At 32.4% G+C, this 22,988-nt stretch overlaps 1 protein-coding gene across 1 annotated transcript; it reads left to right on the top strand.

Moving 5' to 3' along the window:
- The first annotated feature begins 522 nt into the window (after positions 1-522).
- LOC126845032 (cytochrome P450 6a2-like) lies at positions 523-4,845 on the top strand. Its single transcript, XM_050583610.1, has 4 exons — positions 523-1,465; positions 3,775-3,999; positions 4,066-4,317; positions 4,400-4,845. Exons 1-4 carry the CDS (start codon positions 568-570, stop codon positions 4,597-4,599), a joined length of 1,575 nt encoding a protein of 524 aa, XP_050439567.1. The 5' UTR covers positions 523-567; the 3' UTR covers positions 4,600-4,845.
- The last annotated feature ends 18,143 nt before the right edge of the window (positions 4,846-22,988 follow it).

The raw sequence follows: 22,988 nt of genomic DNA, 5'->3' as shown, positions 1-22,988 counted from the left end.
GTGTAAATTTGAGATCGCATTGTATAAAAACAACATGAAAAAGTAACAAAAATTTCTTATTATACCCTATGAAATATTGAGCCATGATAAAAGAATCACTCTGTATAATATGCTGCTTTATTCTCTAGGATTCTCTAGGGCATGATTCATATTTTGTTATTCCCTAGTATTGGACATTATTTTGGTTGATACTACCTTTAGTGATCACTTTCAAAGTGATTTCTAGTGGACTTACTGCGTTTCACGCGGGGGAAAACGCGGAATAACGTACATTTTTCAAATTGGGCGTTTTTCTTCAGGAGGGCAGTACCTATATAGAAATAACGCTCAAGTTTGTTCCTCGTATGTCGACATGGTCTGATACTCAAACGGATAGTTTGAATAATAGCACCGGACTTCGGTGCCAGAATGAATGGTACGTAATATCAGCTTACCAACACATCACAAAACCAACGGCGGCGGCGGCAAGAGAAGGGGCCCGGGAGAACGGCCTTAACCGACGTTTGACGCGCGCTAACCGACCGGCAGTCGTTAGTTTATCGGTGTAGTGTTGTGACCAACGCCAGGATGATTACATACTATTTTACAAACGGTCCATGGTGGCTGGACGCTTTGTCGCTTTTGGCGGTCGCCTGTCTGGCGTTGTATTATTTCAGCATCTCCACGTACGGTTACTGGCGAGATAGGAACGTGCCGTACGCTCGTCCCACGCCACTGTTCGGATGTCTGCTGCCGATAGTCACGAGACGGGTGCACATGGTCGACGAATTCGGCAAGATCTACCGGCAGGCCCGCGGTGCAAAGTACATTGGCATGTTCCAGATGAGAACGCCGGCGCTGATGGTGTGCGACCCGGCGCTGATCGCCAACGTGCTGGTCAAAGACTTCTCGCACTTCACGGACCACGTGCCGTTCGGCGACCCGGTCAAGACGCCTCTGGTCAACCACTTGTTCAACATGAAGGGCAAGCAGTGGAAAGTGATGCGGCAGAAAATGAGCCCGGCCTTCACGCTGGCCAAGCTGAAGCTGATGCACTGCCAGATAGCCGAATGCAGCACGCAGCTGATGGCGTACTTGGACCGCAGGCTGGCCGAGTCCCCCGGCGGCGCTATCGAAGTGCGGAACGTCATCGGCAACTATTCGATGGACGTGATAGGCACTTGCGCTTACGGTCTGCGGTTGAACGCCATTAACGACGACCAGTCGCCCTTCCGCAGACACGGCAACAACCTGTTCACCCAAATGTTCAAAGCCATTTTCCGGGACTTGTGCGTCATGGTGTCGCCAGTCCTCAACTCTGTGCTGAACATAAGCGATTACTCCAAGGAAACCATAGAGTTCTTCACGTCCGCCCTGACCGACACCATGAGGTACAGAGAGGAAAACAACATCGTCCGAAACGACGTCGTCAAGTGTCTAATGGAAGCCAGAACCGATTTGGTCATAAAAAAAACCGAACCGTCAAGTATGTACTATTATGACAATTAATAATAATTATAACAGCGCTTAGATCCGATCGTGATGAACAAACGCGATAATATAAGTACTTTTAATAATATTTTGGTTAGGTTAGGTTTAGCAGTGTCTAGGATTTTTAAAAGGAACCTTCACGTTATGTGATCACTGATGAGCGAAAGTTAGAATTATCGAAGAATCTCCATTTTGAAAAAGTCTCTATAACAAATTTTCTGCGATTATTCAAATATTAATAAATATTTTCATTGTAGTTTTTAGAAATATTTACGATTATGTTGTTTTACAATATTAAAAAAGCACTAAATATTTAACTTTTTTAGTATTTTCTAGGTTCCGTCCTAAATTTATAACTTTTATAACATTTAAAGTAATTATCCAAAACTGATTATCGACCTGTCAAATTGGTTTATCAAATAATTCTCATTTTGAAATGTTAATTAAACATATTGTACTTTTCAATTTTTTTAAGGTTAAGGATGCTGCGTTCGAAAATTGAACTGTAGCAAATTGTAGACTTATTTTTAGCTTTATATTTATCACCTAATAAGTTTAATTTTTAACTTTTTTTATACATGTTTTACAGAAAAAAACTCTTACACATCTTTGAGTAGTCCGATTACAGATTTTTTTTTTTTGAAAAAAGAAAGGCTTTCAACAGGGTGCGTTGGTCTTTGATTTTCAAATTATATTTCTAAACGCTATTACATTTTTCACAAGACGTTTGATAATTTGTATTTAGAAGCGAGTCTAGCGCACTATGTAAAACTTCTTTCCAATAAAATAACATGTTATTATTGTGTTATTATTGTTACATAACACTACGAGATGTGAGAGTTTTAATCGTTTTACTTTTAATAACAGATCTCGCGCAAGCTCTATTTAAATATCATGACTTGGTATAATTCATTTTATTTATGACTTATGTTAATAAACAACGTGTCAAGATGAAGTACGCAAATGCATTATGTCGTATTGTGTAATAGTTATTGTTGGAATATAAAATATGATATTATTAAATTTAAATAATATAATGTATATAATATAAAAGTGATAAGATGCAATGATAAATAAATGTAGTATAAAAGTGAATAAGATATAACGGTAAATAAATGTTTGATATAAGTAATAGTAAGATAATATTACAATAATTATAAGGTACTGAGTAGTGTTTGATTTATTCGAAACGCTTTTAACATACACATCAATCTATAAATGAACAAAAATAAATTCACAAAGTATAAACATGTATATTTAAAAAAACACCATTTTATGATTTTTTAATTAGTTTACACATTTAATAATAAGTTTGTTGAAATGATAAATTATGTACAAAAAATTATTTAAACATTATAATTTAATAAAAACAATAATGTCATCTAAAACATGACCGCAACACATGGAGCTACAACAGGAGGGGACGACAATAAACTTCTCGTCTATACGACACCAAAATACTATTAAGTAAACTAACCTGGACATGCGTTAAAGAGTTTTTAGGTACATATAAAAGTTTTGTAAGCCATTGAACCATTGTCGTGGTTCTTTTTAGTAAAACTATATTTCAGGTACTCGACAAATGGCAAATTATAATTTTAATTGTTATTTACCGTTAAGTGCACCCTTAAAGACCTAAATACATATAATTAATTTTAACAACAAAGTGTTGTCTGTTCATTACATATTTTGTTTGCATTTATACAAGAACCCATTTATATTACCATATACTAATTATCATTAAAACCATTTTTGATTAATATACTGTGTGTTGTAATACCGACCAGTACTCATTATTTTAAAAATTATTAATAAATACAGGGTGAAAAATTTAACCTGGGACACTTGTTTCCTCTTAAAACAATTGTGACTTTCTTTTGTGTCTTCACACTTCAGCTTATGTTATTTTATAATATTATACAATATTTGAGTTTTTATCATTATTATTACTATTAAATTTTCCAGAGATTTATCAACTACTAAAACTTAAATAGTAACGTATGTTGGATATATTTAACTAACTTTTTAAATTAAGAACAATTTTGCCAAACCTTTTGACTGGTCAACGACCCAGATCATTACTTTTAATGTTACTAATGTTTATAAGAGCTTTGGAAAATGGTAAAAACGGTAAATATTTAGTGCTTTAATAATATTATAAAATAACATAAATGAATATGTTTTAAAAAAAACTACAAAATTTAAATTATTTTCCGAAATTTAGTGTTTAAAAATCAGTCTTTTACGTTAATATTGGTCTCCCTGTATACTAAAACTCTGTATTTTTTTTTTTTTTTTATTTAGTCGACTTTAAGGAAATGGATATCGTGGCCAACGCATTCGTTATGTTTATAGCCGGCTATGAAACGGTATCGACCACTATAAGCTTTTGTCTGTACGAATTGGCGTTAAATAAAGATATCCAGGATCGCGTTCGCCGAGAAATGCTGTCGGTCAAAGCCAAACACGACGGACGAATTGACAACGAGTACACGAACGATTTGCGGTACTTGGAAATGGTATTGGAAGGTTTGTAGAGTTTCATTAAAAAACTGAGCAAGCACACTTTATTTTACCATATCATTTTGCTGTCAGAAACCCTAAGGAAGTATCCTATCTTGTGCATTATATTCCGTCAGACTACCGAACCGTATCAGGTGCCCGGTGAAAATTTGTTAATTGAAAAGGGCACGAGAATTTTCATACCGGCCTATTTCTTGCACTATGACAGCAAATACTATCCGGATCCGACCACATTTGATCCGGAACGGTTCACCCCGGAGGAAAAAGCCAAACGGCCGACCGGTACATACATGCCTTTCGGGATAGGACCTCGCGTGTGCATTGGTAAGTGACGGATATGTACAGACATAATATCTAATCGTTAAGATGGTTTTTTTTTTATATCGCAAACAACACGCCTTTGCAGGTAAACAATTTGCCGAACTCGAAATGAAATTAGCCTTGACGGAAATCATTACCAAATACGAGGTGGAACCGTGTCATCTGACAGATATTCCTATGAGACTGAGTAAATCCTCACCAATTATCTCGCCGGAAAATGGCATTTGGTTAAGGTTCAAGCTGATTACCACGGAAAATTCCAATATAGAAAAATATAATGAATAATAATTATAATAATAAAAAATATAATAAGTAATAGTTTCTACAAAATAATCTCACATGTTTAATAATATTATGTTTTGTAAAAGTAAAAACTTATAAAAACAACTATTTCTTACTTTTGCATAATTAATATATTTATAAAACCACAATAAAAACGTTATTTCAAACTTGAATTGGCTAATAGAATTATTTCATTGGTGAATTATATTACTTTTAAGTAGAATCTTGATAACCATGTAGATTGTATGTAATTATTTCATACTACGTATTTTATTGCCTATTGGCTTACACATTAATTACATAGATATTGCATTTTAGCCTTTACCATTTATCAAGTTTGTATAACAAATTAATAAAAACTCAATTAAGACTGCACATTACTACGAAAGATAAGAATAAAGTTATTACTATTAATTAAATTTGTTATTTATTTTATAACAAGCGTTTTAGACCATTATTCTATGTTATAGACTAGATAGAGATTTCTTTATATTATGTGTTATTTGAGTATTTAATAACTAATTGAGTTAACGATTTTTCTTTTTTAAATATAATAATGTAAATACTTAGATTAATAAAACAAACATATTATCTAAGACGTCTCAAAAGTATCTCTTTTGTAAATAAGATAGTATCAAGTTAAAATTCTAAAAACAATGCTAAAATGTTCTCATATTTTATATTATTTTTTGACAACTTATTGTGATACTCCAGCTCCTTATTTTAGTTTTGTAAAAGTGTAGACTTAATATCAATTTTACATTCAAAAATAAATTTTAATGAACAGTGTTGAATTCATAAGTATTTTTCTGTATTGCAAAACGACCATTTTAAGCAGACAATAGTAGTCATGATAATCATTTATTTATGTTTTTGGTTCAATTGTTTTTTGACTAAACTGTAATCTAAAAAATGAATAACCATTAAACCAAAGGTCATAGAACAATAATACAATTCAAAAAAAGGATAAGTATAATTATGCTTAGTTAGCACCAACTCAATAATGTAAAAGACCCAACACAACTGTCAAAAATGTATTAAATTTGTTTTCGTCATAACATGAAACATATGGTAATATAAAATAAACTATAAATTTGATACATATTGGGATCGGGGAGATCACAGGACTTAAGGAATTATTATAACTAAATACGTTAAAAACACTTTAAAAAGGGGGGAGATCACACTTAGACCATGGTAAATTCTAGGTTGCTATGTATGTACGAGTAACATTATCTTGTTAATAATCACAATACATGGACAACAACGGAAACGAAATAGTACAGATGTTCCTATCAGTACAATGGGGTTAGGCATAGTGGGAACGGGAAGGTCACAGGTTTACAGCAATTTTTAAATCTGAAAGTGATAAAATCACTTTCGAAAAATGCTTCAATGTAAATCAGTAGTTAGTATTTTCAAGCCAGTACAGTCCAAACCAAGCACAGTATAAGCCCACAAAGTTAGAAAGTATTAAATTTAGGTGGTGTATTTACAAATAAGCATTAAAGCGTTAATTTGAAAGTGATTTTATCCGAGAGGACTAGTACAGTTTAATATAGGCATAATGGAATCAAAGCAACGAGGCGACGGAGAGGCCACTGGTCTACAGGAATTGTTATAAATATGTTTAATAATGATAAAAGTGAATAAAATCACTTAAAACTCGTATGGTTTTTTTCAAATTTTACTGTGATAAAGTACTTTTCAACTTTTACCCGCACAATGTACCTAGATTTATACTTAGTATAAACTAGATGAAATTTGTGATTTATAGAGTTGCCACTCGAAGGAATTGGTCCAGCATTAAAAAAGTTACAGTGTATACAGATAAAAAAAAAGCCTACATTATAGTAAAACCAATACCTTCTCTGCTTTGCATCGAAGCTAAAATAGTTTTCTAAATTTTTGTGTAAAAGACTTCAAAAGTGGTCAAATTATATGTTTTTGGAGTCGATGATTGCGAATTTAATATCAGTTTTCAATTTTACTCAGCCAAAAAAAAATTGAATAAAATAAATTTAATTAAATCAATACCTAAAAGTGGTACTTGAGTATCAAAACTTAATAGTATCATCCTGCATAGATCTACATAAATATGTTGTAAGGATTTGATACAATTTAAGATTTTTGGTGTTTTTGTTAATATACGAAATCTGCGAAAAACAGTTTTTCGGCAATTAAGAAAAACTGTAATGCCGAATTTGTTTTCCGTTTAATTTGTTTTGGATACATATGAGTTCTAACTAATGACAAATTTTCAATTTAAAGGTCTTAAATTTACAGTTAAAAAACCCAAAAAACAAAAGAACTTGCACCCCCAAATTATAGCCAGTAAAAGTTCTAACTTAAAAATTCGTATGGTTTTTTTTTTCAAATTTTAACTGTGAAGAAGTATACAGACACAAAAAAACCTACATCATAGTAAAACCAATACCTTCTCTGCTTTGCATCGAAGCTAAAACTAGTTTGGAAGAGGAGTAGAAACATAATAAATTGTGGAAAATTGAGATCAAGTTATATAAAAACACTATGAGAAAAATTATTCAATTATAATTAAATCCAAAGAGATATTGTGTTTCCCATGACAAAAGAATCACCCTGTATACTAATTGGTTCAATGCTCTCTTATTAGATTAGCGATAACATTATCTGATTCAGATTGATCTATAAATTTAACATATCTTTCATATTTTTCTGTCCCACAATAAAATAAATCTGTTTTAATTGGAGATTGTGGCACGGTTAACCTTTTGATCTCTTATCATTCAATATTATTATAACTAACTAAATTGAATTGTTGAGGTGTTACGTTAAAATCAGGGGCCACGATAAAGTTGCTGATAAAATTCATACTTTACTTCATAACTAAGAAAAACGAAATAAGATGTTTCCAGAATCAGACGACCATTTTACAAGTTAGAAAAAAGTTTCAAATTAATTATTGTTATCGGCCGAGTTATTTTGTCCGGAACAAATATAATAGTGTATATTTCAAACATTTTTTCTTTCATAGAGTAAAACTTGAATTTTGCCCGACCCTTTTGCTAAACAAAATTTAGTTAAAATTATTAATGTATTTTATTTTTTTATTTTTTTGTTATGTTCAACGGCTTATGAGTAATGATTGACATGCATGATAACACGGATTCATTGTTATGACCAAAATTCTAGTTAGTGTACGCTGTGAACTACACTTCCTGAGTTTATTTCCGTTTTACAATTAGTTTTCATACTATTGTGTAGAATTTGTGGGAAGCAGTTGGATCATTTGGAATTCTAATTACTTAACTTTTTAATTTTCGCATATATTATAACGTCTGTGATCTTCTTTTTCATTCATAGTTTTCATTGCACTTGTAAAATATGTATACTACCGGTAATGTAGTATTGTGTGGCGTGTGTCACGTGAGAGACGGGTATAAAAACTGCTAGTCGAAACTAAATCTTGAGATGGTGGTCTAAGATGCAATAAACCCGTGGGCACTTTATTGGCCCCGTGGAGCTGCTGCTGTGGTCGAGGTGTAACCAAACGGTGCCGTTGAGGACTGATACTGTAAAGACTGCAAAGGGTCGTACCCATCATCGCCGCCGACTTGAAAAGCGTGTTACAGCTACTGTACATGATAAATATACACAGAAGTTGCGCTATTTTTTGGCTTTGGGGGTATTTTTTTATACCGGAAAACGCCTTGTAAAACGTTTAGCGAAACTGCCGGGTCTCGTTTCACATCATAAACACGAAGGCTATACCTATATATTTATATATATATATACATATAAATATTATTTCAGCCCTCGTCGCCCAGGAACCGCCGCTGTATCGATAAAAGAACTTTGTCGGCACAGAGAGCAGCGCTGGGAAGCCGGGAAGAAAAAAAAGTTAATATATATAATACCAAAAACCAGGGAAACCGGGTGAGGGGGCGGGTTAGGTTGGAGGGCATTACAGGGACGTCGGACAAGGAAGTCTCCGGTTCAGCGTTGTGTAGAAGTTGTGTATACAAGAGGGACAGAGGAGTTATTGTTCACCTTGAGTCACGTCGCAAATATCTCGCAGTTACCGCGCCATTCTTTCGTCAAAATTGTCTAAACAGCCCCCTGGGGTGCTATATTGACACAGTCTATCTTGATTGCTTGCCGATTATACACACGCACACAGTACTCCGTTTCGTCCCCACAGCCGCCGGAATTCGGTCTGTTTAACAGTGTCCGTTGCAACTTTATAGTATTATATATATATATATATATATATATATATATATATATATATATATATATATATATATATATACATACACACAATATATTATATATCTACCAAAAGAGACCGTCTCGCGCGGATCTGCTCATTTTGTCGTTCCACTTATTTCGTCCGGTTTCGCGTGTCTTGTAATATTCTTTCTTACTCGACCGACCCCCGCCCCCTGTTCCTGCCCGCCACTCTTCATACCCTTCAACTCCAAAGACTTAACCGCTCTTGCCGAAAACTTATTTTTCTTTCTGTGTTCTCGCACGGATCGCCCCGTCTTAGCGGAACTTTTCTACACGTTCAAAATGTAATATCATACACGACAACCCCGCGGACCGCCCACCGCCATCGCGTTGCGAAATCTACAATGTGCTTAAAATTATATATTTTCAGTATTAGGGAGGAATTTACGATTAGGATTACCATCTGTCAATTAGAAAGAATAGTCAGTTTGAATATCCTTTTAGGACGTTCATTAGCTGATAGTGTTGATGGATCTGAAGAAGTAGGTATTGCCGTGTTGTGTTCATGATGATACTCAAGTCTATTAGGTTCTAAGATTTGAACATTTTCTTTGCTATTGAACATTTCAGTTGGTTCATCAACTTCTTGAATATATGTTTTCTTAGACATATTTAATTCATCAAATATCACATCTCTTCCATAAAGTATTGCACGATTATCAGGATCCCACAATCAGCCATAGCCGACCATGATGCATTTTCTTGATTTACTGTCAAGTTTGCTCATTTTTTGTTTTGATATATGTAGATATGCATTACAGCCGAAAATCCTCATATTAGATATGTTAAGTCGCCTATTAAAACATAACTGCTGGCTATTTGTAATATATGCCGCTGAACAAATTGCTACTCCCCACATAGTTTTGTCATAGTTTCTTGAAAATAGCATACATCTGGCTTTTTCCACAAGTGTGTTCTGCTGCCTCGTTTAATTCTGGACAAGCCACAGTATTTTCAATTTGAATTCCGTTTGATTTACAAAACAATTAAAATTTATTACAAACATATTCCCCACCATTGTAACATACAAGTTTGAAAATTTGTTTACCAAACTGTGATGTTACTTTATTTTATATTCTTTGAAACATTAAAAAACTCCATTTTTTTTCTTTAATAAATAGACTGTGAAGTGAGTGAAATTATCGATAAAAGTTAGGAAACATTTCTTACCGTCCCATGTTGGTGGAGTAATAAGTCCACAAACATCCGAATGTATTATTTCTAAAATTCTCTGTACCTTGTTCTTTCTGTTTTGAATGGCAATCGATTTTTCCTTCAATGCATTTTACGCAAACCCCCGGTAGACCAATCTTACTTATTTTCAGACCATCTACCATGGATTTTAGCTTGCATATGTTCTGAACTCGTAAGTGCCCTAGTCTTCTATGCCAAAGAGAAGATGATTCGGTTTCAGATTTGTAGATATTTCATGTTGGTTCAAATCAAAAATTATTTTATATAACGACCCTCTTCTAATTTCTATGGTAATAGTCTTATTTTGATAAATAATTTTTGCTTTGCTGTCTTTTAACACCAATTAAAAATAATTTTGCTCTATTTTTCCTGCTGATAGAAGGTTTGTGCGGAAATTTGAAACATAAATAACATTTTTAATTGTACATGGTATAACTTTCCAACTTGAGAACCTTAACGACACCTATTCTTGTTAAAAAAATAAATATGAAAATACTATTGGCTAATAACATCCAAAAATAAATTATTTGTTATTCAAATATAATCACTGACTAGCTAGTATTTCATACAGCAGTTTTAAAACGATTTGAATTCATATTTTTAAACAATAATTTGTCTATATCAATTAAAGTATAAATACAAAAATTTGCAACACTTCTTAATTTTTCAGTTACACTACTATATATAGATTTGCGAGAATGGAAATGAAAAATTGTGCATATGAAGACGGACAACTTAATTATTGTGAAGACAAATGCAACTTAGGAATCAATACTCCAGACAAACGTACAGTAGAACTGCTAAAACTATCATCGCCTCTTGTTCCACCAAACTGTTGTCCTTCGTCAGAAAAATCGTGTAAGAAACCAAAAAAAACTGATTGCGGTCCATGTGAAGATAAAAAGCCTGTGGATCCGTGTATTTCGTGTCCAAAGCCAAATGAAAAACCCTGTAAGTCACCCTGCAACGATGAAACTATATTGGTGGATACACCGACATTTTTGAAAAACTGTTCATGGATGACGCCAATGCCGCCGTCTATTAATAAAAAATATTCTCAGACCATACCCAAACAAGTAGCCATGGACAGGTTCGATGATGAATAATTACGAAATAAAAGCATTTTTTCACCATTGTATACATATTAATAAAATGCATAACCTGCCAAATCTTAAATTATAAATAGTTCCATGCACGATCTAGAGCAGTGGTTGAATTTATAAATAAAAAAAGATACCTAGTTAAAACATAATTAAAAACATAGTGAGAGTGACTGGGTAACCAACGAAAGTTTTAAAATAAAAATAGGCTCGGTTGCCAACGTTTTAATATTCTTATGATTTAAAACTAATATAAAGTATATTGAATTTTATGTACATTTTTTTCAACTACTTGTAATTTTTTTTTTCTATTCTTGTAATTATGGAAGTATTGTGATTTTTACCCCTGTATCAATATTAACGCTTATATGCATTACCTACAAAATAGTAAGCTGTATCCTCGTGGCAACCCAGCTCGCCAATATTTTATTAATAAAGTTTGTATCTCTCTCTTAAATATTTTCTAGACTTAGAATATCTTAAAATACAAACTATACTTTAATATTTAATCTATTAGCTGTATTGATTATTCAAAAATAAACATTCGAGTTAGTTTTTCACTTATATAATATAATAAATATTATAAAAAAACAAAACAATATCATATTCTAGTTGTTAGGTAGTGTAGTGTTCTTAGTTCTAACATTACCTTTTTATTCAATCTTTGTAAATTACATTGATGATCTTATTTTGCTACAAAATCTGCAAACATTTTAGTTTTATTAATTTTTCATAGTAAATAAATGAAAATCTGATTTTAATATTAAAATATAGGAAAATTGTAAAATTATTGAAGGTTTGCCAGTTTTCGCTCTATAGTATTGCTGACGTCATTGAAAAATCACTTATGTCTTTATAATCAATATTTGGTTATTAAATTTTTGATTTTTAATCTATTTAAAAATGTCATATTAAATTTAAGAAATAATATTAGATACTGTTATACCCAACTATGATACACAGTAATTATAATGTAGTATATTATACAAATTACCACTAATAACCTCAATTTAAAAATGTTCAAGGCCCATTTTCTTTCTCATTTCGTAAAAAGTTAGAGGGTCAGCTCTAAACGACTCTGCTCCACACACTTTCATCAGCATGAACATTTTTAAATAAATTATCCTATTCAAAACAATTACTGGTAAACAAATAGAAAATATCTGATTAGGAAATCTACCATTTAACTTACAGAAAATAAGGGTTTTCCTAATATATCGCAAGAGATTTTTGAATGGGTAATATTGACTTTAAAGTCTTTCGATTTGATGGCGGGTGTTTTTATTTATATATAATATGTACTTCGTCTACTGTCTGCCACCATCTAACCCCATTCTGTGTTACATAGAATAATGCCACTTTTCTCATCAATGAAACTCGAATCCATTAAAAGATACACTATAGATATATATCAGCAATGAAAAAAAAGGGATTTTATATTTTTATCTATAAGACTGAATTTTTAATTTAAAAAAAAATTATCAGAATACTTAAAATCTGGGCTATATCAATGATAATAATAATCATAGACTAGATATTGTGAAGTGTAAACGAAAATTTGAAAGTTGTAACTTTTACTTTATTAATATTACTTTACTCAATATTGCTATTGCTTTACTATTAATATTATTTAAGTACTCAGTATTACTGAAGTAATACAGTACTCTGAATTTTTTAAATGTAATTGTAACAAATTTTCTTCAAGTTATGTGTAAAGTAATTAATAAGGGAATCTTAGAGTTTATCAAAAATAGATCAAATATAATATTGAGATTTAGCCAGTGATGCCAGAACTCAGATATTTAATTTTTTTTTCATTTTTCTGCGGTTCGCGGCTACACTGTTCATTAATTAAATGTCGTCGCCATTTTCCTTGTTGGTCGAGTGAACAGTTTAGCCGGAATGAACGAAAAATGATAATTTCCGTACAGCTAGCAGTACTGTCCATTTTCTGTTTATTAAATTAATGGAAAACTATTAGAATAATTTATTCAAATTAAATTAGTTTGAAAGTGAGACGTAGATACCCGCGATCATAGATATGAGTTTTAAGTTAAATCATTAGAGTTGATATTATTGAACAGATTATATTATAACACTTTAAACGTTAAAGCGCCAAAGTGCAATATTGAAATAGTGAAAATCAAAAGTAAGTCGTTTCTAAAATTGTTGAACAACTGTATAACAAACAAAAGGTAATACTGAAACATTCTGTATGATTTATGTTGCTTTTGGAAAACAAGATACTTTTACCCTTATAGATTTTTTCCTTTTAGCTCCTATTACTAAAAATTCCTCTCAGAATATGGATTAGAAAACTAATAAATAATTTTCGCTCCCAATTCGTTTGCGACCTTAGGGCACTCGATGGTTTAATGTTGCGACTAGGCGTGAAAAACTATTGAGTCACTCCCTTCTTAGTTTTCTTTATATACATATTACATACATGTGCAGAACTAATGAAGAGATACAGTTACTTTACTGTTAATCACATCATTTCCCTTGTGTTTTTGAAATTCTAAAGACGCCCCCCCCCCCAGTGCACCGTGTTGGATAATAGAATTTTGTGTTTCACACAATATGTTCCTCGACCCGTTTTGCACACCAATTTATTATTATAGACCATTTTATTCGATTATCACCGAGTTTTACAACGATCACAAACAACCGTTCTACGGTCCGAACGAAAGGACGGAACTCGCCTATTGGTTCCAAGACGAATCGTTTAACTACCGTGTGGACGGATTATATTATATACATACAATGGACGAACATGCACGCTTTATTAAAACGTCGTTTTTTTTTTTTTTTTGGAAATGTTCGTAAATAACTAATACATTTTTTATCATTCGAACTCGACCGGCGTTCTTACCGTGTATATAATATAAAACGAAATACTACCCAATAGTGTTATAAAGTTTTTTTATATTTTTTTATGAGCAACGAGCCCGTTAGGTCATATCCGGCCGACCCTTTGGGTTTCATCAAACGGGTTTTCTCGCACGGCATGATTTCGGGACAATATTATTATCACGGTGAAACTTTAGCCATAAATAACATCACTGCCAAACGAGCGGAGGAGAGGGCGACGAGGGGTGCAAGTAAATTCTCACTCGCACATTATAATAATATGACTGCAGCACACCATAAACTGGCACCGAAATCCCATACCGAATACGCTTGAAATATTCATAAGCAACGGACGAGGTCTCTCTAATTTATAGGAGTTTACATTTTTAATTAATTCTCCCAATTATTATTCGCTTTTGGCGAGCAAATGTACTTTGGATTTACCGTAAAAACGTTACCGCGCCGAACCTCTTAATTATTATCACCGACCCGTCGTTAATATTTATTAGAAATTATTTTCATTGGCTCCTACCCGAATATATATTATATAATGTCGTAATAATTAATAGTAATAGTTTATGAGTACCGCCTTAACGGTAATTTACATGTTTGCATGACACTTGTGTGGTGTATAGACAGTTATATATTTGGGGGATATATTTGTGGGGGATATTGAATTAGTGAAAACTGAGTATAGAGGGTACGAACTACGAAGAGGGCTCAGGTGTTTTAAAATATATGATGTGATACTATAATTGGTTTATATTTAAAAAAATCGCGTAGCTTAAACTATGTAAATTATACTAGTATTAAATCGGTTGTAAGCAAATTAAGTTTAAATGCCATTAAAATTTTGAGATATTTGTTTAACTTTATACTTGTATATTTCATACGAGTTGATATGTTAAGACTATTATAACAGTTTTTTTTCTTCAAATTTTAAGTTCATTCATTAGATTTTGTATACAGGGCGATCCAACTGCTGTAAGACAATCATTTTCTCGAAAATTCATTTTTTTCCTTTACTTATAGGTACATATTTTACTATATTTTCCAATATTTAGAAATTTATTATCTTCATCCCTTATACGTAAAACAAGTATGGACATTGGTTTGACCCCGATCAATAACACTGTCACCTTCACTGTGTTTGAATAGGTAGATAAGATTCGCATGTCTATCATTGTCCTAAAACATTTTATTGTCTGGTTATTGGCGTTTTAGCTTATCGGACAATGCCTAACATAAATATGAGTTTTATGGGCTACCGGAAAACCGAATACATTTTATGATAGTTATTATAAGGCGAAATGTAATATCTTTGCAAAGTCATAGCAAACGAACCGATTAACAAACATTTTATATTCTAACACTAACATGTTTTAAAAAATTTACCTACATATTAATGGAATTAAAAATACACGTAAGCGTTTAAAAAAAACGAGATCCATACTTGTTTTACGTATAAGGAATGAAAATAACAATAATTGTCAACGTATTGAAATTTATCCAGTAAAATAATATGAACTTACAAGTATAGGAAAAAAAATAATTTTAAAATATTCATATTTTTTTAAATTATATGAGTGCCTTACATCAAATGGATTACCCTGTACATGGAACAAATATTATATATCAATAATAACCATAAATAGTAAAAATGAACTAGCGGAAAATCTACAATATAGATTAAATAAAATAATAGATTAATTAGTTTATTCTGTAGTTATACTGTGGTTCCTATCAAGTTATTCATTGTTTTTGTTTTTAGCCAACTAACGTGAAAATAAAATTAATATTGTGTGTTTTATGAACCCTAAATTAAAGACAATTTTGGAAGTTAAAAAAACTAAAAAGGTCTCCTTTTTCAATTAAAAAGAAATGTTCCATGCGATCATTAATATAGTTAGATATTGACTGTCGAAATCTACGAGAGGCCGTCATGCATAATAATTAATATATACTATAGTTACTCCAATGTGAAGTACTACAATACTTCAGTGTTAAGACTGAAATTCAAGGTTAACGCAAAATTGATGCGAAAAAATGTATAATATGTACCAAGGCCACATATTATTATGTTAAATACAGAAGTTTTAGCGACGCTTGTGTTGCAATGTAAACATGTAATAACAAATAATTATTTTAATACTAACTATTAATACCATAAAGAGTCATAATTTACTTAAAAATATATTTGTGTAGTCTTACATTACGTCTCATAAACCTACATATTATATTACTAAATGTTGTTTGTTCAATACAAGTGGTGGTTTATAAAAACCTGGTTTGATGTTCTAAGTTTCAATTGGATTTATACAGATTTATACTGTGCTAGGTTCTAACTGTGAAGGTTTGGCCAAAAAATATTATAACGTGAGTTGTGAAATAAAGTACCTGTATTTCAGTATTTATAATATATTTTATAGGTTTTGATAAGAATCATTAAATAAATTTTGAAAATTCGTTAACACAGAATAACTAAAAAATATATTAATTTTAATAGAAACTCTTTTTAGGTTTATTTGACAAGTGAGGATATTGAAAATATGTGTTAATAAATACTATATTTAGTCACAGGTTAGGTTTTTTAGGATGAGAGCGAAGTCCGTGTCTCTGAGGAATTTACTATAAATAAAAACAACCCAAGGGATACTTATAATATTGTTAAGCTACATAAAGTTAGAGGGTTACCGAGTGCAGTTAAATAACGTTAAGAATATTCTAACTACATCCGTCAGGTGCGTCCATTAAAATTGCCCTCCGGTGTAAATAATATAGAATTATACCGTTAAGCGAAATAAAAAAATACCAAAATCATTATAATATACTGTGTAGGTCGTCCCACGAGGGCTAACTCATTTCGAAGCCTTTTAGACAAGTAAAAACTCCGAAATCGAGTAAATTTTAAATATATTTTGAGCTTATACATAAAATTGTTATGTCTGTGTTACATAGTTGGTTTTGAACAAATCTAAGTAAAAAATCATAATATAACTTTTTTTGTAGAATATCAAGATTTTTCTAATCAGCTTGATACATTTTTTTTTATGTATTTTGTAATATTTCAATAAAAGTTTCATTTAGGCATAGTATGCCTTTGAATACAATTTAACTATATTCTAAATCGAGACTGTCTTACCATTTACCTTACTATACCTGATAAGGGCTTTAGTAGTTTTATTCAAACAAATAGCACTTATGTGATATAAAAGCCGGCCGGTCGCCGGAGTCGTCCCTTCGGACAGTTCTTAGGGAACATATTATATAGCAATTCGAGTGTGGAAAATCTATATTTTTTGAATTAATATGAATCCGTTATTTATGTTTGCCAACACCCACGGGAAATCGACGGGAAATGGCTTCTGTTCCTTCAAGCACCGCCTTCAAGTGTTATGGTGACCTAAAATGTGCATCTAAAAGCTAAAGACGCTAGCAATGATGGTTTAGCAATTAAAATCTACATATTATTGTAATGATTGTTAATTTATTCCGATTTCACTGCACTGCAAGTCAGTGGTTGGGCATACACCGTCTGTGAAATTCGGTAATGTATTCCTGATGTTATTTGACATTCAAAAATTGTCATTGCGAATAATATACCCATGGGTTTTGGTTCCTTGATTATCCAAACAATAGAATATAAATAACAAGAGTTGTATAACTCTTAATAATGTATAAACAATACGTTATTTTTTTATAATTGTCGTGAAAGTCGAACCCATATCTTTGGTGTAAATTTAATTAAGCAAATTCTTTCCCTTCAATCATTACAGGCTCTATCATTACGTGAAATCAGATATTTTAACTTTTCGATGCTTCTTTTCTATTATTATTGGTCATACCCCATACAAATGTCATCGACCATTCAAATACTATCTCTTCACAAATCTCTATACGTCGTCATTCCAGACATTTTCTAAATTTTATATTTATCAAATTGATTTACTTCCTCTTCGACCTATCTCAATCTTTATTGTTGATCTCTGTTACTATTTTTACTACTCCTCTTAGCTTCTTGAGGCAACATGTCATCGGTACAATCTCCACACTACCTCTTGAAAGTTCATGTACAATTCTGTCTGACCTACTCGTGCAAGGTCGTTTAGCTGACAATTACATCGTCTTATAGATGATTTGATACCGACTCTTCTGTATGGATGCCAATATAGTACTGTATAAATAACGCCGACCTCTTGAACTCAAAACAGTAATCCGAAGGCTGTACTTAGAGTTTGTTTTTATGCGTATACGAGAGTAGTAGTTACAGGAAGAACACGGAGGCTGGCGTAAAACGTATTTCGAATTGTTTTTGTTTTCCCGAACTCGCACTCACAGCGTCTCCGCGGGAAGGGTGAGAATTTATTTAATACATTATAATATTATACTCGGGTGTGTTGCGACGAAAAATATCACCCGAGAAAGCCCGAGAATATGAGGTCAACCCCGTGGTTGGCACTTAGCGGGAGGCGGGTGTAGCCAAAAGCCAAAAAGTATTGCACGCGCACGTAAGTTTTGCCGGAGAAAAATGTAATTCCCTAATGTGTCAGGATAGACACGGTGGACGGGCCAGAGTGGTTCCAGGGGGCTGGGGGTGGTCAGGTGGCGGCGGTATAGCTGTTTTGTATGTCCGGCGCGACCGAGCACACGGCACGCTGCTGTCTCCCGGGGAATTGTCCGGTCAAGAGCGGAGCGAAGATGACTCGGAGAGCGAACAACGCGTGGACGGTTCAGGCAGAAGGGCGCGGCGCGCGGGCTCGGGCCGACAGACGTTTCCGTTAGAGCTCCGACCCGTCACAGTTGCCGTGTTTTCCATAAATCATCGAAGCCCTTCTTCGCCCCGGCAGTCTCCTCCGCGCCGGCAGGGACACGAGGAAAAACCGGAGGACGGAAAAAGAAATGGTTCGAGTTATTTGCGAGGCACACCTTTGTGATCTCTAGTGACCGACGCGCGCCCGGACCAATATGAATTATTATCACTTTGCCCTATCCCTCTTTCTTCCCGTCTCTCCCGGTCAAAATGAAATATCGTCGGCAGCCCGTTTGGCTTCTCCGTTTCTTCCTCCAATCATACACACACACACACACATACACACGCTTACCGTTTGGTCTACGAATGTGTGTATAAGGTACACACAAGTGACGCGAGTCCCCTAATGGAATCTTTCTTCGCACGTCCGTATTTTTGCCCGCATCGCACGTCTCATTCAATACGCGTAATGTATAATGCATAGTTTGACTTCCCAACATACACACAACACACACACACGCACACATATCCGTAAAAACCGTTTGTCTCGTTTCCGCGATGGAATATGTTCTTATTGCACGACCCTCCGGTTTTCACTCCGACAAGTACTCCCACCACAATTCACATTTTTTGGTAAATGTTATTATGACAAAAAAAAACCCCCGTCTCCGGCGAACGGACGAGACTGTATGCAATAAGTAATGGAAGTTTTTTCGCTAAGCCCGTTGAACTAGCGATAAAGAAACCAACGCAACGGCTAGGTGTGAGTAAAGTCAACAGCGTTTTCTAAACATTTTTTGTGATCACCATCACCATCAGTACCGAAGACACATACGTAAATTTTTGTAAAACCGGAAACTCTGATAAGTCCCAGATAACGAAAAAATGATAAATAGCCGTTTTACAATAACTATCGAAACATGAATGTATTTATTGTATTAATTGTTTTACAATCTTCATTGCTCGCAGATTAAAGATTCATCTAATAGCCAATATGTGTTTAAGATTATAGGAATATTCCTATAATCTATTATGCTGCTTATATATAGGTACCATAATCAGCGTACAAACAATATTGATTTCATGTTTATTTAACCATTTAATGTACATTGACTGTGAAATTAAATTTAATAAAAAAAATATATAAACAGGTTTTAATCGGTGCAGCGTTTCAAAAGTGTTTACAGGTTGTAGTACAAAAATACAAATATGAAAAAACTCATTATTGCACTGCATTCAAGCATACCCTTTTCCTTAATCGTAATAAGACTACATAAAATGACCATGAGAAAGATCATTATTGCTCAGGTTAACTTATTCAAATCCTTGAGCTGAATTAATGTACGTTTTTGCTTTTAATTTAAAATGACTTGAATGTTTTTAAAAACACTCACAAGTCTCGGAGGTTCCTTTATTTTTTGTATTAACGCAATTTACTGAATATATTTCATGCTTGAACTGCAGATGACTTTGGACAATTGAGAATTTATTCAGGGAAAATTATGACCACCTTAATCGGATACGTCACATGCTCCATTTTTTGCTTGAAATCGTTTAAAAGGATTAAACTTTATGCTTTGCTAATTGTTTTGTTCTATCAAATTACAATATGTACAAAACATGTGAAAGCATATTTTGCTTTGTGAAACCTCTATTTTTTTTAATGGTTTACCTATCCATAAACAAATTAAATGTGTTTATAAAATAAACTTGCAATACTTACGGTGTCGAGGTTTGGATCTATTAATGTCGGAAACATTAGTCGACTCCATAATGCAACTGCTTATACATTTATTCGTATAAACCAATTCTAAAGTACTTGACGTCGGTACGAAAAATGACAAATAGGTATTTTACTGATGTCAATTTATCGAGATCAAGCGATACGTCACAAGGACGTTATGATATTATTATATTTCACAGGTCGTTTTAATGCACCCAAACAGTGTAGTGTTCAAAGGAGCCGGCTCATCGGAATGGCATTATTATCTTGCCTTGTCAACCTTTCAGTATGCACCCTGGGGGTACACCTACCTATAATTCTGCGAACAGTCAACGGGACACTTCACGAACAATTCCCTGTATGAGTGAATAAACATTTTTTTTTCCACAATGTGTGATTTAACTTGTCAACATTGAATTGACATGTTTGCGCGTTCCATTTTGACACGCTCTTTAAATGTAAAAATACAAATATTGCTGTATTTAACCATGTTAGTCGCCATAATTAACCACACTCAATGGAAAATAACGTTATAGGTATTCAACAAAAATGTAGATTAATTTACATTCATTAATAAAAAAAAACCTCTATGTAAAATGGGGTTAAAAGGGCATAAATGAAGAGATAAAAAACATAACCACAGCTGTAATTATTATACAAACGAATCCGACCTGGACATAAATTAAAAACATTTTTATTCAAATCAAAACGAAATAATAAACATAATTTTTTTTTATTTGAATATAGGTACAGATCCAAAAAATAATTTATTTTGAAACAGTCGCTCAAATAGTTACTTATATTTTATTAATTTAGGCAAATATGATTACACGATTTTTATTTTTTTTTCGCTGCAATGAAACCCATACTGTAAAAATAATGTATACTTATACTATCGCCCAGAGTATTTAAAAAATATTGTTTTAAACTGTCTTATATATTATGTTATAATTCAAATGTATTCGTATTAAACATGATTTAAAGTATGTTAATGATTTAGAATGGTTTGGTATTTTCAAAAAACTCGTGTTTACCGTTTCAAAATTTAAATAACAACTACCCAGTACTAAACTGAACAATAATACTTTACCTGAATAATACTAATTGTTTTACTCACTTAGACACAAAACGGTTTATCGTTCTTGTAACAATAGTAGTATTGAGTGATTTTTTTGCCAAACCAGGTTTTTTTTTTGACAATTTTTTAAACGATATATTTTTTTAAAACTTATTTTGATATTTCATTGAGGAGTTCTAGTAGAAACTGATATTATATGTTGTGTTATGCTATAGCGCTCTGCCGAGTGGCAACAACGGCGATTTAAGGCATATCACGTTATAAATTGCTAAACGATACATGACAGTTAAATATATATTTTAGCGTCCATGTGCACACCTGTTGTCCATTAGATATTTATATAAATATATGTTCCTTGAGGTCTCTAGGGACGTGTAACATATAGGTAAGTACGTGTGCTTATATAATAATCAAATCTCGAATCCTCGATACTGACAAGTGTCGTTAAGATTTAGCCGGGAAATACAAAATTACCAGCATAGCAAAAATGTGTTAGAAATATCAGCCAGCGAAAATGTACTTTTGTTTTGTTTTTGTATTGAAGTCGGAAAACCACTATTTTAATTTTTAAATTAAAATCGACTTACGATTTTTAAATGACTGATTTTTTTTCTATCAAAAACAATATATTGATACAATAAACGATAAAAAGATAAAATATAAAAAAACCCAAAATCGATCGTTATTCAATAAGGAAAATTTGGTAATTATAATTACGGTTTTAATAAAATTTAAAAAAAATCTAAATATAAATGTACATAACTAACAGTTTATAAAGTTTTTCTTTTTTTTGTGTCTGTTTTATCAACTAAAAATGTTTTATAAAAAAAAGTAATACTCATCTGCGCAGTAATTCAGTTATACTTGGTAAATGTCATTTAGAAGTTATAAGAGTGGATGTACCAGATTGCTAATTGCAATAATATTATGTTGGGTAGCAAACAAAGCTCACCTTTTGGAAGTTTCAATTTTTGACCCCCATCTTATTAATTTTTAGCGAACATTTTGATTTAATTCATCATGTATACAGGGTGATTCATTTTGGGTAATATACTCATTTTCTCGGTATATATTAATATTTTAAACAATATTTTCTTCCAATATTTTGAAGTACAGAAAAATATAGTACGATTTTGAAGTACAGATTGTATTATATTTTTCAATATTTTAAACATTTTTATCACTAATTCTTATAAGCCAAAAATGGAGATTTTTGTTTTTTTCAAATAGTAACATATATTTTTAACTATATAAATTTGTAGACAACAATTTTAAAAATACTTTAGCGTTTGAATTTTTTATTATTATTTATCTGTTCATTAGCTATGACATTTTAAAGATACTACATTTTCTGGTTATAATTACCAAATTTCTTCGGTTTTCGAAAACTGGTAGCACATACAATTCATATTTATGTTTGCA

Source organism: Adelges cooleyi, unplaced genomic scaffold (genome assembly GCF_023614345.1).
Source record: "Adelges cooleyi isolate 19-005CV unplaced genomic scaffold, UGA_ACOO_1.1 ACOO_flye_CR_arks_rails_tigmint_CR_PRNA_651, whole genome shotgun sequence".
NCBI classification, from domain to species: Eukaryota; Metazoa; Arthropoda; class Insecta; order Hemiptera; family Adelgidae; genus Adelges; species Adelges cooleyi.
The sequence above is the reverse complement of the archived record's forward strand: the minus strand, read 5'-3'. Positions and strand labels throughout refer to the sequence as shown.